The sequence below is a fragment of the Zootoca vivipara genome, chromosome 2 (assembly GCF_963506605.1).
Source record: "Zootoca vivipara chromosome 2, rZooViv1.1, whole genome shotgun sequence".
NCBI lineage: Eukaryota > Metazoa > Chordata > Lepidosauria > Squamata > Lacertidae > Zootoca > Zootoca vivipara.
In genome coordinates, this window is record NC_083277.1 from 72488228 (window position 1) to 72503357 (window position 15130).

Below are 15130 nucleotides of genomic sequence, written 5' to 3' on the forward strand. Positions count from 1 at the left end.
CTGTGTACTGTTTCTTATATTACTTTGCTGGGTTTACTGCAGTTATTATTGGAATGTAAGCCACCTTGCAGACCAGGCATGGGCAAACTCGGCTCATCAGATGTTTTGGGACTACAACTCCCATCATCCCTAGCTAACAGGACCAGTGGTCAGGGATGATGGGAGTTGTAGTCCCAAAACATCTGGAGGGCCGAGTTTGCCTATGCCTGTTGCAGACCCATCTGATGGAATGGCAGGATAGAAAACCGTTCAATAATCAACAAGCAAGCAAGCAATGGGAGGGCATTTAGGCAGGATGATCACCTGATAATGCTTGCGCAGAACAGACAACGTAGTGTGCTGCCACGGGGGGTAGTTCTTGGCCACGTAAATGGTACAGTGGGATGGTTTCTGGGGTGCTTCTTTGTTGCCTTTCTAGAAAACAAAAGGAGGCCTTTCTCATCAGAGGGAATGATTCTTTAAAACCATCCAGTGTAGGGGGGCATAGGCCTTTACCTTTCCTTTAGCTGGTGCCATGTAGTTTTTGAGGCGCAGACGGAGATCGTGAGCTACTTCTGTGAGGTACTGGGAAGAACGGATCAGGATTTCATCCACAGGGCCAGGCACAGGCCAGGAAGCTTTCATGATGGAGTCAGTCTTTAAATTTGAGTTAACAACAGACACTGGGATTAGAAGAGAGGAACAGTTCTTACCTTCCGTACAAAGGCTATGGCTTGTGCTTGGTTTGCAGAACTGCTGATATTTAGCTGAGATATGATCAAAAAGAGGGAAAATGTGACAACTGCAAAGTGGTTCACTAGAGATAAATAAACAACCATACCTTGCCCAGCAATGCCCAAATATGTTCACACACATGAGGGCAGACTGGAGCCAACAGGAGAGTCTGAGATTCGATAAACTGGAGCACCAAGTCCCTGTGCATTCCTTCAATAGCTAGTTCACGGTACTTGTCTTTTGCTGCCTGAAAGAGAGCCAGCACAAGCACCGTAAAAACAGTCTTAACTGTCATGGAAAAGCATTGCATAAAAGCCAATCTCCTTGCTTTAATATGTCCTTAAAACATAAACTACTTATAATCCTATAATGGATTATTAAAAGGACCATATTTTTTATTTTAAAAAAAACCTGCTGGGATTAGAACCAAATGAAATTCTGCCAGTGGGACATTATATAGCTTTACATTATTATGGCTCTTAAAAAAGACATCTATCGGCACAGACATAAAAGTCAAGGATAACTGTAACTGTATATTAGGCACTATCATTCTGAATGGCCCACATAAAAAGCTATCATTAAGTAGTAAGGAAAAAAAGAGGCAATAAATATGATAGATTATTATGCACATAGTTCAGCCAGCCGAACCACACTCGTGAAAGTCAGCTGCGTAAAGGAGTCAAAGCAATTCATTATTAAGCAAAGCAATATGCTGCTGCAGATATTTTGGAGAGTTGCTGACACCTTATGGTCTAAAGTGAAAAACATCCTGCTTTTTAATGGCAGCAGGAATACATTTTCTGATCCATCCATCCTCGATTAAAATTAAGTTTGCTAAAAGAAGAGGAAACAATTTTTTCTTTAATTATTGGCCCTCCCTCTTTACTGCCTGCCAATGACTGTAAATCTCTGGTTGTCAGAGGGGAAATAACATCCTGTGGAAGTATAATGCTTAACAAAGACTACTGGCTACAGGAATATGAACTTAATGTCTTTCTACCTACCCATTTAGCGTAATGCTAAATCTGTGAGCTGCACAACATAGCAAAAGCAGACCGGCCACTGTGGGAGAAGTCTTAGTTTAGTGTTGAATTGTGTGCATGTTAAATCCCTGGCATCTCCCACTAAAGGGTCAGAAGTAGCAGAGCCAAGTAAAACCATTATTCTAGCCGGCAGCGAGATTTCGAACCAACTGCTTTACCACCAACTCTTATTGCATTCTTTAAAGGTATTTTAAGTTGCCTTGACAGTCTTTGAGCCCCAAGGCAAAATCATACTTTTAAAATCCTGTGCTACAGAAAGTGGACAGCCTACCTGAAATTCAAAAAAGCCTGTTTTCAGAGCTTCCTTAAACATCATCTTCTCATAGTTTTGATCTGTCTTCATGATGCCTGCACTCATTTCACTGGGCAGGGCATGGAGGAAGAGAAGAACAGAGAAAGTTATGGTTAGATTGAAATAAAAGAGAAGTGCCAAAATGCATGAATCTATGATTTAACGTGATTATACAAAACGGCCCTGGAGGATCCACATTTTTTCTGAGCTTTAAAGTTGGTCTTGTTCATGGTACCTGGCAAAAACTCTGTCGTTGAAGGTGGTGGCAGGCCCACTTCTCAAACTGTCCCAGTTAGCAAGTATTTCCTTCACCCACTCCACCCAGGTATACAGACGGAGGATGCCAGCATCTGCCATAGCTTCCACAAAGTTTGCATCTTCAACAGTATCACCTGCATCAGCCAATGCCAGCCGCATGCCTAGAAGGAAACCAAGGGTTTGCACATCAGCTGCCCTGTAAAAAGGATGGTACAGCCTGACTCCCATCTACACCAAGATCTGAGAATGTTGCTAAAAACATCATAGATAGCATCATTGCAAATTTTCATTGAAATTACATTTCAGAAGGCAACTGCATCAGTTTTCCTATATGGAAAACCATAAGATTATTATTATGCCACTGGTTATAGTACAATCTGGCCAACAGTTTCAGCAGAATTTTTTTCCAATGCCAAGCTAATATGCCTTCTTACCATCAGCAGAAAACTTATCCAGAGCTTCGCACAGAGTGAGAAAGTTGCCTGTAGATTTAGACATCTGTGGGATAGGAATGTCAAACAGAGGCGGGTTACAGGAAATCTATCCACTGTCTGTTGAGAAAAGTTAAGCAATGCCCTATCCATGAGAATGATAACAAAATTGAACCCCCCTAAAATAAACACACACAAACACTCACACATAGACATTTTCATATTCATTTCATTCTAACCCTCATTCACTCTACCCAAATAAAGATTTCTGCCTGGTTTTCAGTATTGACATCTGTCAGTCCCAACCATCACGAAAGTATAAACAAATAAAGTACCTTCTCTGAATTTAGGAGGAGATGCCCATTTGCTCTTACAGATACTGGCCATTTTTCTCTGCATTAGAAGACATACATGAAAAAGATTCTTTTATTTTTCTTAAACTTTTTAAGGCCCGCCCAGAAGCAGAGCCACAGGGATGACAATATTCTTCAAGGGAAAATAAATGCAGAAAATGCACTATGTCTTTGCTCAAATGCAATGCATGTGTTAAGGTTCAAAAAGCAAATACAGCATACATATATGTCAACGAAATACAATGTTAACAAAACCAATGGAAGGTAAGAACCAGCTACTGTCTCCTAGATCACATGGATTAAACTATCCTGGCTGAATAGGAATGGCACCGAAACCCTTGGTTGCTCTGGAGGCCTCCTTCATGCTACCCAGGGAAACTATACAAATCAGAATAAAGCTTTGCTGTGGTTTGTATGATGCTTGTTCTTAAAACTTTGATTGCATATCCTCCAAGAAGGGCCAGAAAACATTTATTTATTTTTATATATGTGTCCCGTTCACTACATACATATTACGCAACTCACTCTGAACAACACTGAGCTCTTGAAAATAGGGTAAGATGGTGAGCATCCCAAGGCACCCATGTACCTGTAGTGAAGTGAGGCTTATTCAAATCAATCAAGGCACACTGTCTGGAGGGCACCTGGGGAACCAAATTCCTTGAGGCCTAGCAATCTTTTGACCCTGAAGACATTCTAGCTTGCAGACAAGCAACTATGACAGGCCCTCCTCAGTGCACGTTGAAGGCTGTTGGCAATGAACACAGTACACACCACTATTCATAGGCTTGGAGCCAGAGTGAGGTCAACTAGTCTGGGATGCAGCAGGAGACAGCTGTTTCCAAAGCGCCACTTAAGTGTTAGTTAATCTGCATTGTACAACTGGAGGGGAGAATGATCAAATCGAGGCTCGGGTGCCGATTGGCTGTTTAATAAAGTTATGGCCATATTTTAATCCCACACAGATCTTGCAAATGTCTCTTCCTGTGTACAGGAGCAATTCACTTTCAGGCCTTGGATGAACTCAAAAGAGGTTTCCAATGAAGATTTATTGAGATTGTGTGTATGGCTGCAGCTAAAGCGGCATGTTTTTAATAGATTTGAAAGTACTTCAAACCAACCTTTGATCTGGCCACATGGCCACGTGATTATAAAGGTAGTATGACAAGTGATTCGGAACAAGGTCCTTGCCAGAAGCACGCAGATCCACTGGATACCAATACTCAAACTCCTGCTTCAGTTTATCCAAAGATGCTTTGGGGATCTTTGTTGCTGGGAATGGCGCTGTCTTAAAGAAGATGTAGTCCCACACCTCTTTGGACATCTGGTTTGCCCTGCATAGATAAGAACAGAAGTTATGTAGGGGAGAAATAGGGACAGTTATCTTAAGCATCTATTATGCTGCTAAGTATACAAAGCTCTGTGTCTACATTCTACTAGGCCGCTCAGTTACACATAGTGTGACATAAGCCTTCTACATTCATGAACCACCACAAGGCTGAGGAAGCTGTGGCTGTGCAGATGTCTCTAGACTACAACTCCCATCATCCTTGGCCATGGGCCATGCTGGTTGGGCCTGAGGGGAGCTGGAGTCCACAACACTTGGAGGACCACAGGTTCCACATACCAGCACTACCACGACAATACATTTTTTCCTGCCCTAGTTCTTTTTTAAAAAGCAATATTGACAGGGGAAAACAAGTTAAAGGTTGTAATCCAGAAAAAAGGCCAGTTTAGCATTTCTCATAAAGCTCCTAAATGAACCAGTTATAGCTAGGCTGATTGATGGGTTTAAGAGAGATGTTGCCACGATAGAGTATGGATCAGAATAGAGAAATGACCCCCTTGACTCCACAAACTGACTCGACAAACTAGAAATAGTGGGTGAACATTTCAACTAGTAACAAATCTCATTAATATGCTATCAATATAGTGCACATTGGGTTGACTGTAGAGACAAAGTACTACCTGCAAACCAAGGCTTGTTAAATATGTACACCGTTCTTCATCTGAATATCTCAGGGTAGTTCACAGCATAAAAATACAGAATAAATTTTGAACCTGGGCTGCAACCACACTAGACCTGATGTGAACATCTGTCATTAAGAATAGAGTTCATCACATGTGGGAACACTCAGTTACCATTCCAGGTTTGCACTTCATTAATAGTAAAAGTTCTTAGTTTTATTTATTTTTCCAAAGCCATATTTGAAAATGGTTTTTTCCCAGTTTCAGGTATGAAAATATCCCCCAACCCAGGTATAATGTATATGGGGAAAGTATACAACTGTAAATTTCCTTGTGCCCAGAATTAAGAGTCACACACCGATTGAGTGGGCAAAATTATGGGCAAAATTATGGGCATAGCTGTCAAGTTCTCCCTTTTTTTAATAGAAATTCCCTTATGCTGAATAGGCTTCCTAGCGAGAAAAGGGAAAACTTGACAGCTATGGTTATGGGCAAGATTCACAAGAGCCTCTGCCTGTTCAACAAGGCTTTCCCCTGCCTCTTCCCCCTATGTGCCACCCCAAATTGGCTTGGGGCAGTTCAAGAGAACTCCCAGAATAGTGCACATGGGGGTTAGGGGGAATCGTTCTGTCTGGCAAGCTCATATATATGCTTTCGCAGATGGAACATTCAATATAGAGTCACACTGAATTCCACCCTGTGTCTTGACTTGAGTCGTACATACAATCTTTGAAAATGTTATTAAAGAAGTTGCTTGGATTAGCCTTAACTCAATTTTCTATTTCCCTTTAGAAATTTAATCAGCAAATTTGAATTAAGACATCAAATGCAATGGAACGGTTTGCATAATGACTTCTTAGATAGCCACAAACTTTGACTAGAGCAATGGGAGCAAAGGGCAGTGCTCCTGCGAAGCTAAAATTCTGTTCATTTCACTCTGCTTTTTCTAATGAGAGAAAAAGCAAGCCAGACAACTGCTATCCAGTCCAATTAAGAGTTCAGAGGAAAGACTCATCAGACACTACGCTGCCTTAAAAAAGATTCCTATGAAAAATAGCTCTCATTTGAAGCAATCCTCCTGGCTTCAGTTACCTTCAGGTTTAAAAAAGGAAGGAGGGTGCTGGAATACCGCTAGGATTTCCATTTCTAAAGCATTCATCTGTGGCTTCCCCCAGAGAAGATATGCTCCACCTTCATCTAGTTAACTCCCCAATTTAAAAGTGCAATTGACCACAGCAGTAACCTCTGCATAACTGACCACAGCAGTAACCTCATTAGAAACGAGACATTTTGAAGCAAGAAGACAGGAGCTAGTTAACATTCTATACTGAATACAAAACTATAATCCTTCATCTTGTCTGCCACAGAAGACTAACCTTAAGTTTAAAAGAAGCAATAATGCTGAAAGCTCAAATTAGGCCACTTAGTATTGCGAGAATAGCCTTTATATCTGAAGATATAGCTATTGAATGCATAGTGGAAGACTGCATAAGCAGTTAAGAGGATAGCTAATCTCAACTATTTATGATTGCAGATAGATTGCCAGGAAGGAGAAGATTAACCACCTGATTCTCTTTTCGGACACATTTTTTTCATTTCCTGGGGAAACAGAACTAACATTAAAAAGTCAGGGTGATTTCTGATATCTATTGTTTTCTATGTGGCAGTTTACAGTTGTCCTGCAAAGAATCGAGTTCATACCAGACTCTTCACCTGGTACACAATATGAATCAACATGAAGACACTATGATAATGGCAGGGATTTATCTATAATTTTATTATATAAAGCACTATACTGTACCTTGTCACACTTTCCTTCTCACCTGATTCCTAATGGAGATTGTCCTTGTCCACGGAGATTACCCTGTTGGAGGAGATGAGCAACCGTATAGAAAGCCATGTAGATAGTGGAATCGGAGAGAGATTCGATTAACCATTGCTCATCCCAAGGCAAACGTGTGCCTAAAAATATAGCAAAATAAATTATTTGTGTTGTATAGTCAGCACATTCCTTAGTTGTCAACAAAAAAAGGTTTAAGCACCTTTTTACATTTCATATTCTGGGACGCAGGTGGCACTGTGGTCTAAACCACAGAGCCACCCGCGTCCCAGAATATGAAATGTAAAAAGGTGTCTAAACCACAGAGCCTAGGGCTTGCCGATCAGAAGGTCGGTGGTTCAAATCCCCGCAACGGGGTGAGCTCCCGTTGTTCAGTCCCTGCTCCTGCCAACCTAGCAGTTCGAAAGCACGTCAAAATGCAAGTAGATAAATAGGTACCGCTTCAGCGGGAAAGTAAACGGTGTTTCTGTGCGCTGCTCTGGTTTTGCCAAAAGGGGCTTAGTCATGCTGGCCACATGACCCGGAAAAACTCCCTCAGCCAGTAAAGCAAGATGAGCGTTGCAACCCCAGAGTCGTCTGCGACTGGACTTAACGGTCAGGGGTCCCTTTACCTTTTTTACATTTCATATTAAACCAACTCAATATTGCTTGTCTCTGTTGGCAGCCATCAGTATGGTAAACTGTGACTCACCCAACGTCTTAGAAACTGAGGTACACATGAAAGGAGCATGCTTGAGTTTTTCAGGGAGTGACACTTGGGGGCCCTGTCCCAAGCTACTTCTGAATCAATACTCCTCGTTGGAGTTATATGAATCTCTAGAATATGCTTCTACGTGGAAAAGTGAGGTGTGCCTTTATTTTAGCTCATCACAGATGTTAATTTTTCTGAGTATGTTGCCTCAATGGGAATCAGCTGTTGCAGATATGCTTTAAAAAACCTTTAAAATATTAAATTGCTCCTATAGCCAAGAGTTCCCAATTAAACAACAGGAAAGGTTTTATCCTACCTAATCCGTATGTCCTTGAACAGGCATGTTCTTGCAACCAATCCAGAGTGGCTTCAAAATTTCTTCGTGTCTCATCACCAAACCTGAAAAAAGCAAGATAATTAATCCTTGCTGTCTCTTCCTGGGCTTATGTCAGCCCACATCTACCTTGCCCCTATCCCCGACAACTTACGTCTCAAGATTTTTCAAACATTCAGAAGTTTGTCGCTTCCAGTTTTCTTCACCATAGTCCAAGTACCTAAAAATCAGACAAAAGGACTTAGAATGAAGGGCGGGTGAGGGATGCAACTAACTTGGCTCCATCTTTCCTTCCAACTCACCATTGGTCACAAAGAGCCACCACACACTCATCTGCAGATCTAGATATGACTTGTTTCTCTGGCTCCATATAAATCATTGCTTCATGCTAAATAAAGAAAAGGGTGGGATTACAATACTGGAACAAAAAAGGAAATATTTATGAAACAAGGAAGTAACTTTAGCCATGCAACCATCCTGAATTCCATTTCGCTAATAATAGCAATTGAAGAGCCCAAACCTATGCTCACCGGTTCTGTTGAAACAGCAGATAGGACCAGAGTTTATTTATTTTCTGTGGCACAAGAGTGGGAATATGTTCAGCAGCAGTTAAGGCAGTTCAAGGAAGCAGCTACCTAACTGTGGCAACTCAGTTGTCCCGTGTGCATGGCTTTTAACCCATGCCTGAGTGTACAGAATGGGACTCATTGTCATTACATGACTATATTATGGAGCTTCATTTTCTACAACCTGGGTTAAGCAAATGCTTAACTGACGCAATAAAAATAATCCCACAATCAAGAAAATCTCATGGATGGACAGCATCAAGTCAACGAAACAGAAGTCATGATTCTCAGTACTTCAGCTGCCCTCTTGTGAAAGAACTGTGCAAGTACACCGGATTTAACCACTGCATGGTACAATAGGAAGAATTCAAAACTGCAGAGCAATCTAAAGCCCAAGTGAAGCAGCAATGGGGCATGATGGAGCAGCGGAACCAACAGAGCATCCCCAGCCCCTTTGCTCACACCTAGCTGGGACAGAAGGCAGGGGGGTAGGCAAAAGCTTGTTCCAGGTTATGCCAGCATGTCTCTGGCACAGATATTGGGCCTAGATCAGGCCTGAAACTATTGGGGGGGGGGTAGCTTGGAGGCCTAAGGATCCCAAGCCAGCCCAATGCCCTGTTTCAGGGCTTTCCACCTGTCTGCACTTTTGGTGGGTAGAAATGGGGAGTTCTGTGCTAACATAGGCCAGTGGATCTGTTCTGGACTGCAGGAATGAAGACCTCCACTCCATCAGTTCCCTGCCCCTATGGTCTTTCCTTTTCAAAATGTTATAGGGACAGAAATGTCACCACACCACAGTCCACTCTTCTCCAATATGCCTAAACAGTTATTTTCAAAGCCACAAATCTTGCCTTTAGCAAACAGATAAGGATTAGTTCACTAAAGGCACTAAAGGCAAGCTCTGCGGGATTCAAAGCACCCATCTAAATAAAGCAGCTATTTCTATTTGACAGGTCAAGCATAAGAATTTCTCTTTTGCAACAAAACCAAAGCACTTGACTTAGTGCTGCTTAGTTTCATGTGGCTACGATTGTGTTTCAAGAAATCAAGCCGTGCTCTGTAGAGGCAAGCTAGCAAAAGCTGTGTTGTGGAAGCCACTGTATAATCTTAAAATACAAAACAAACCACTACACACATTGTCTACCATCTTCCTCTGAATAAGCTTCTTGACATCCTGCACCTTCTGGCCTTTGAATTCCTCCACGAGCATTATCTGAAAAGGGAAGTCATTGCAGAGATTACAAACTGCTTTAGAAGTACAGCTTATATGTGAGGAAGCTGGTCTCCATCCCTTTTCCTCCTAGAGGATGCCTGCAAGAATCCCACATAAATCCAATAATTGTAAATGAATCAGTGGTTTTAATCCTTGAAATTTTATCTCCTGACCTCAAAAGCGAAAGAATTCTTCATAAACAGCGTACGTCAAAGGATATATATATATATATATATATATATATATATATATACACATACATACCGTATATATATATATATATGCGTGCAAAATGGCAGCCAAATTTTATTCATTCATTCATAAAGCACCTCTGATATGTGCATAGTACTTCACAAAGAACAGACATGACCGGTCCTTACCCCAAGAGGCCTGCAATCTCAAACAGACACAGGGAAACAACAGAAGAATGAGACAAGGTGTGGACAGGCAGTTGAAGACTACAGAATTTCAATTATGCTGCCTGTAATAGGCAATTTCTGTTTTTTATTTTTAGAATACCTGTGTACAATTTTTTAAAAAACCACACACTTGATAAATCGTCCCATGAGTAAATCAGAGTTTAGCTACATAACCTTAAATGTGAATGGACAAAGCCACTCTAAGAACAGACTCAAATGTATAAAGGGATGTCTAATTTACATGTCTGATGAAAGCAAGCCTTCAAGAAGACACATCTGTTTTCAATACTTCAAAAAACCCTGGGTAAATCAATCTCTAGTAGTCTTGAATATCTAGCCCAGGCATCCCCAAACTGTGGCCCTCCAGATGTTTTGGCCTACAACTCCCATGATCCCTAGCTAACAGGACCAGTGGTCAGGGATGGTGGGAATTGTAGTCCAAAACATCTGGAGGGCCGAAGTTTGGGGATGCATGATCTAGCCTCTTTTAATACAAAGACAAAAGGTGTTGGATGTACATTGCTATGGAAAAGTAATAGGAGTTTTAAAAAATGTTCAGCTATGCTTCAGTGGGAGAGCACATGCCTTGCAGGCATAAGAGGTTTGGTTACAGAGTTGACATCTCTGGTTAAAAGGTTGTGTCAGAGGCGCTGATGCGGCTACTCTAGAGTAACGACTCCTCACAGCATAGTCCTTTTAGACTTTTATTAAGTGCTGATTATTTACAGTGCTCAGAGCGATCTATATACATGCTTTCGGTCAGGTGTCAGAACCTCCGAATGGAGATTGGCGCGTTTTCTTCCAGCAAAGAAGCTTTGGGAGACCCATCCTCTTCCCCCTACGTTTTCTGCGCAATTCCGGCGTCGGGGGAATTGGCCTTCCCCCCGGGCTCCCCCTTTCCTGTCCCACCTGGGTCATGGGCTCCGCAACCTTGCCTGAGCCTCGGGCACCACTTCCTGATTCTCCGCTGGAGGCAGAGCTCTCCCTGCTCTCCCCAGCGCTTGGGGATGGGCTGGAACTTAAGAGGGGAGGGACTTCCCGGTATCCCCTGTCCCTCACAGGTTGACTACCTGAAATATAGCTGCCACTCCTGTATGTGAGTGAAATAATCTTTCACTCACATACAAGTGTTTGTCGCACATAACTCTAGGGCACTGCACGAGAAAAGTTAAAAGAAATGCTTTAGTTGCACTTACACTTTTGTAAGCATGAGAACTGCCATAAAACCTATCTATATAGTACTTCATGAATCTTTTGCTAGTGCTTGTGTTTGCATATCACTAGGATTTTTTCCCCTTCCACTAGGTTTTCTGGATCCAGCCTTCCCTTAGATTCAACAGAAGCCAATTTTTGAGAAGTATCCCTAAATCCAAACATGTCAAAGTCTGAAAATGGCCTAAAATGAATGAAGCCTTCCATTCTGGAAGTCCGTTTGATTTCCAAAACATTCGAAAACAAAGGCACAGCTTCCGATTGGCTGCAGGAAGCTCCTGCAGCCAATCGGAAGCTGCGGAAGTCGAGTTGGACATTCGGGTTCCAAAGAATGTTCTCAAACCAGAACACTGACTTCTGGGTTTGTGGCGTTTGGGAGTCAAAACGTTAGACTCGCAAAGCATTCGGGATCCAAGGTATGACTGTACCAGTTACAGATAAGTTATGTATCCAAAGGAACACACGGAGACCAAAAGAGAACAGGAAAAGGTCTTGCATTCAGTGAAACAAACCATAAAGTGAATTAGCTTCCCCAAACTGGTGCCATTCCAGATGCTTTGGACTACAACTCCCAGCGCCCCGGCCATTGCCTAGCTGAGGCGAGTCCAAAACAAGTTGGGAAAGGCTGCAGTAAATAAAGAAAATGGTGAGTTCAAATCCATTGAGTCACCAAGCAATCAGAGTTGGGATGGATTTCTTTTCACCCTTATATTTAAAAAAGCAGAACTGGTGACATACATACATCTCGCAAAGAAAAAAAAATTCACTTCTCTAACACACACACACACCCTCTTGTGAAAATCTTAATTTTTTACTTACTCCCTCATAAAATCCTTTCAGGTATAATCTTTCCTTGGCTTCTGCAAGTTTCTCTCTGTCATTTTGACTCTGGATTTTCAGCTCATCACAGATCAACGGAGCAGAAAGGTTGCCATAGCCAGGGATCTCAATGATGGGCACCTGGGAATAGCACATAGCATTGTAAAATAGTTGTTTTCAATCATGCAAGTAAATAAAAGAGTTTTGCAGGGAATTCAACCGTGACTCCAAAAGTCTCCAAAGAAAAGGGCTCTTCATTTTATGGTTTTTCAACAGTATGTGCATTGTTTACTGTCTGAAGGGCAGGGAATGTAAACCACGGTATTTGGGGTGGGGAGAGAGAAAATAAAGTGAAGCCTATTTCATTCCATCTATATGCAAGGTTCTCACACCTATATGACAGATGGGCAGAATATTATATGCTGAATTTCGGGTTTGTTTGCTATACCAAAGTTGGGTTTTGCTTCTTAACCATGTTATTCCTCAGTGATCAAAGATTCATTGGACTTATTGAGGCAATTAATTTTGCATGCACTGGCTTCAAAAGTTACCCAATAGGCACCCAGTTCTCAATTTTGCATCAAAAGCATCGCTGCCTGGCCTGTGCCTGCAACATGCAAGTAACAACAAAATACATAATCAAAGCGAAGCCAAAGATCAGACAGCCGGATCTGACTTTCAGATGGAGTCACACAGCTGTGCATTTCCCCTTAAAGAATTAACAGGGCTGACTTGCTCCTCAGGCCTCTCAATAGACTAGAAGGCAAGTCTATGGGATTTTCAAGGAGTCTCACAGCACACCTGGCTGTGCAGTACTTTAGCAGGGCTAGAGCGGTGATGTACGTAACAGAAAAAGCAGACCAACACTTCAGTGCGGCAAAAATCTTAATGGAAACAACTTTCCCTGCCCAACCCTTTGCATATATGGTAGGTGTGACAACAGGAATTAACTATTGTTGCACTATAAAACTGCCCTCTCAGGAGCTCTCAAGGAAATCTCCCGTTCAACTATCAATCAACTCTATATTTACAATGGTATATTAAGCTCCCAGTACGTTTCTGAGCACAATTCAAAGTGTTGGTGCTGACCTTTAAAGCCCTAAACGGCCTCGGTCCAGTATACCTGAAGGAGCGTCTCCACCCCCATCGTTCTGCCCGGACACTGAGGTCCAGTGCCGAGGGCCTTCTGGCGGTTCCCTCACTATGAGAAGCCAAGTTAAAGGGACCAGGCAGAGGGCCTTCTCGGTAGTGGCACCCGCCCTGTGGAACACCCTCCCACCAGATGTCAAAGAGAAAAACAACTACCAGACTTTTAGAAGACATCTGAAGGCAGCCCTGTTTAGGGAAGCTTTTAATGTTTAATAGATTGTTGCATTTTAATGTTTGTTGGAAGCCGCCCAGAGTGGCTCGGGAAACTCAGCCAGATGGGCAGGGTATTATTATTTATTTATTTATTTATTTATTTGTTTGTTTATTTATTTATTTATTATTAAATAATAGCAGACCATAGAGAAGGTTGATGGGATATGCTTTCAAAATTAATAAAGCATGTGTGTAAAATTCAAGCCAGACTACTGTACTTCCTTGGGATCTTGATGCTCAGCTCTTAGGAACTGCTCATGAAGTAAAACTTTAAGCACAGGATGGAACAGCATTCCCAACCCTGTGTTTGCTGAATGCCACAGGAGATGGGGGGAGTACCTTCCAACTTAGAGATATGGCAGGTTCCTGACAAATAAGCCTATGTTATCCCTCAATTCTCCCCAAAATATCTACATAAAACAAATTTTGGCATTTTATATATATTGGGAAGGGGAGCCAAAGCATATTTGAGGATATGAAGATCTTGTATGCCAGATGGAAGGTATCTAACACAAACACATAATTCCCTCAGATAACACAGGTGACCAACATGAACACCCAACTAGGGATGAGGTCAGCTTTTGGTTTGGTTTGCATTAAAAACCTGCCAGATTTGCACTCCCCGCCTCCCCCAAAAAACCACAAACTGAAATAAATTTGCACTCTTCCAAATTTTGGAATCAAGTTCTCTGACCAAATAATACGTACAAAATGTTTATACTAGAGGAAAGTGTACATTAAAATGAATATGCTAATTAAAATTATATTATATTGCCTACAATACTGTGCATATCAGGCAAAATTAAAATGTGTACAGAATTTGTGCGTTAGGAGAAATGCAAACTAAAATGCTTCTCATGAGGACTTTTTAAATAATGGACACTGATGTGGAAATGTGTAAAACTCATATCTTTAGGCTCCAGGAAAAACATTCTTCTTCTCCCAGGCCTTTGGTAAATTAAACTATCTATAGCCTTTTAAATTATGTATTGGGAGTTTCTTGTTTTTTCTTTGTTGCTATGGTATTTTTTGTGTTTTTATATTGTAAACCTCCCTGTGATCCTCGAATGAAGGGAGATATAGAAATTTTAATAATAATAATAATAATAATAATAAACTGAACTAGAAACTAGAAACATAAACAGAGAGAATACAAATTGACAGGTTTGTCCATTCCAACACCCAACACAATCCTTCTCTGCTGCACTTACTGGTTCAAATGGCAGGACCATTTCATCTTTAATGCCATACTTTGCTCGAAGTGCCTATGAAGAAATTGAAAACAAGTATGAAAATCAAATCTACAAAAACCTGACAAACAGGTCTTTGCTCTTACTGCAAAATTTAATCAAGTCAACAATTTCATTAATGAATTGAACTTCTGATCAATTAAAAAGGTGCCTTGATTAACTAGAAGAGTTTGGATTTGATATCCCGCTTTATCACTACCCGAAGGAGTCTCAAAGCGGCTAACAATCTCCTTTCCCCTCCTCCCCCACAACAGACACCCTGTGAGGTGAGTGAGGCTGAGAGACTTCAGAGAAGTGTGACTAGCCCAAGGTCACCCAGCAGCTGCATGTGGAGGAGTGGAGACACGAACCCGGTTCCCCAGATT

The 15130-nt window shown here is 41.6% G+C and overlaps 1 protein-coding gene across 1 annotated transcript in view; it reads right to left on the minus strand.

Annotated features, from left to right (window-relative positions):
• The window catches only part of LARS1 (leucyl-tRNA synthetase 1), a 44743-nt gene that overhangs the window by 13125 nt on the left and 16488 nt on the right, over positions 1–15130 (minus strand). The window contains exons 13-27 of the mRNA XM_035105335.2: positions 14727–14780; positions 12154–12294; positions 9626–9703; positions 8227–8312; positions 8079–8144; positions 7907–7989; positions 6883–7021; positions 4213–4425; positions 3074–3131; positions 2742–2805; positions 2285–2468; positions 2029–2119; positions 821–961; positions 496–636; positions 304–414 (exon numbers count right to left, since the gene is read on the minus strand). Coding sequence (XP_034961226.1) covers positions 304–414; positions 496–636; positions 821–961; positions 2029–2119; positions 2285–2468; positions 2742–2805; positions 3074–3131; positions 4213–4425; positions 6883–7021; positions 7907–7989; positions 8079–8144; positions 8227–8312; positions 9626–9703; positions 12154–12294; positions 14727–14780 — 1650 coding nt within the window. The remainder of the gene's footprint in view (positions 1–303; positions 415–495; positions 637–820; positions 962–2028; positions 2120–2284; positions 2469–2741; positions 2806–3073; positions 3132–4212; positions 4426–6882; positions 7022–7906; positions 7990–8078; positions 8145–8226; positions 8313–9625; positions 9704–12153; positions 12295–14726; positions 14781–15130) is intronic.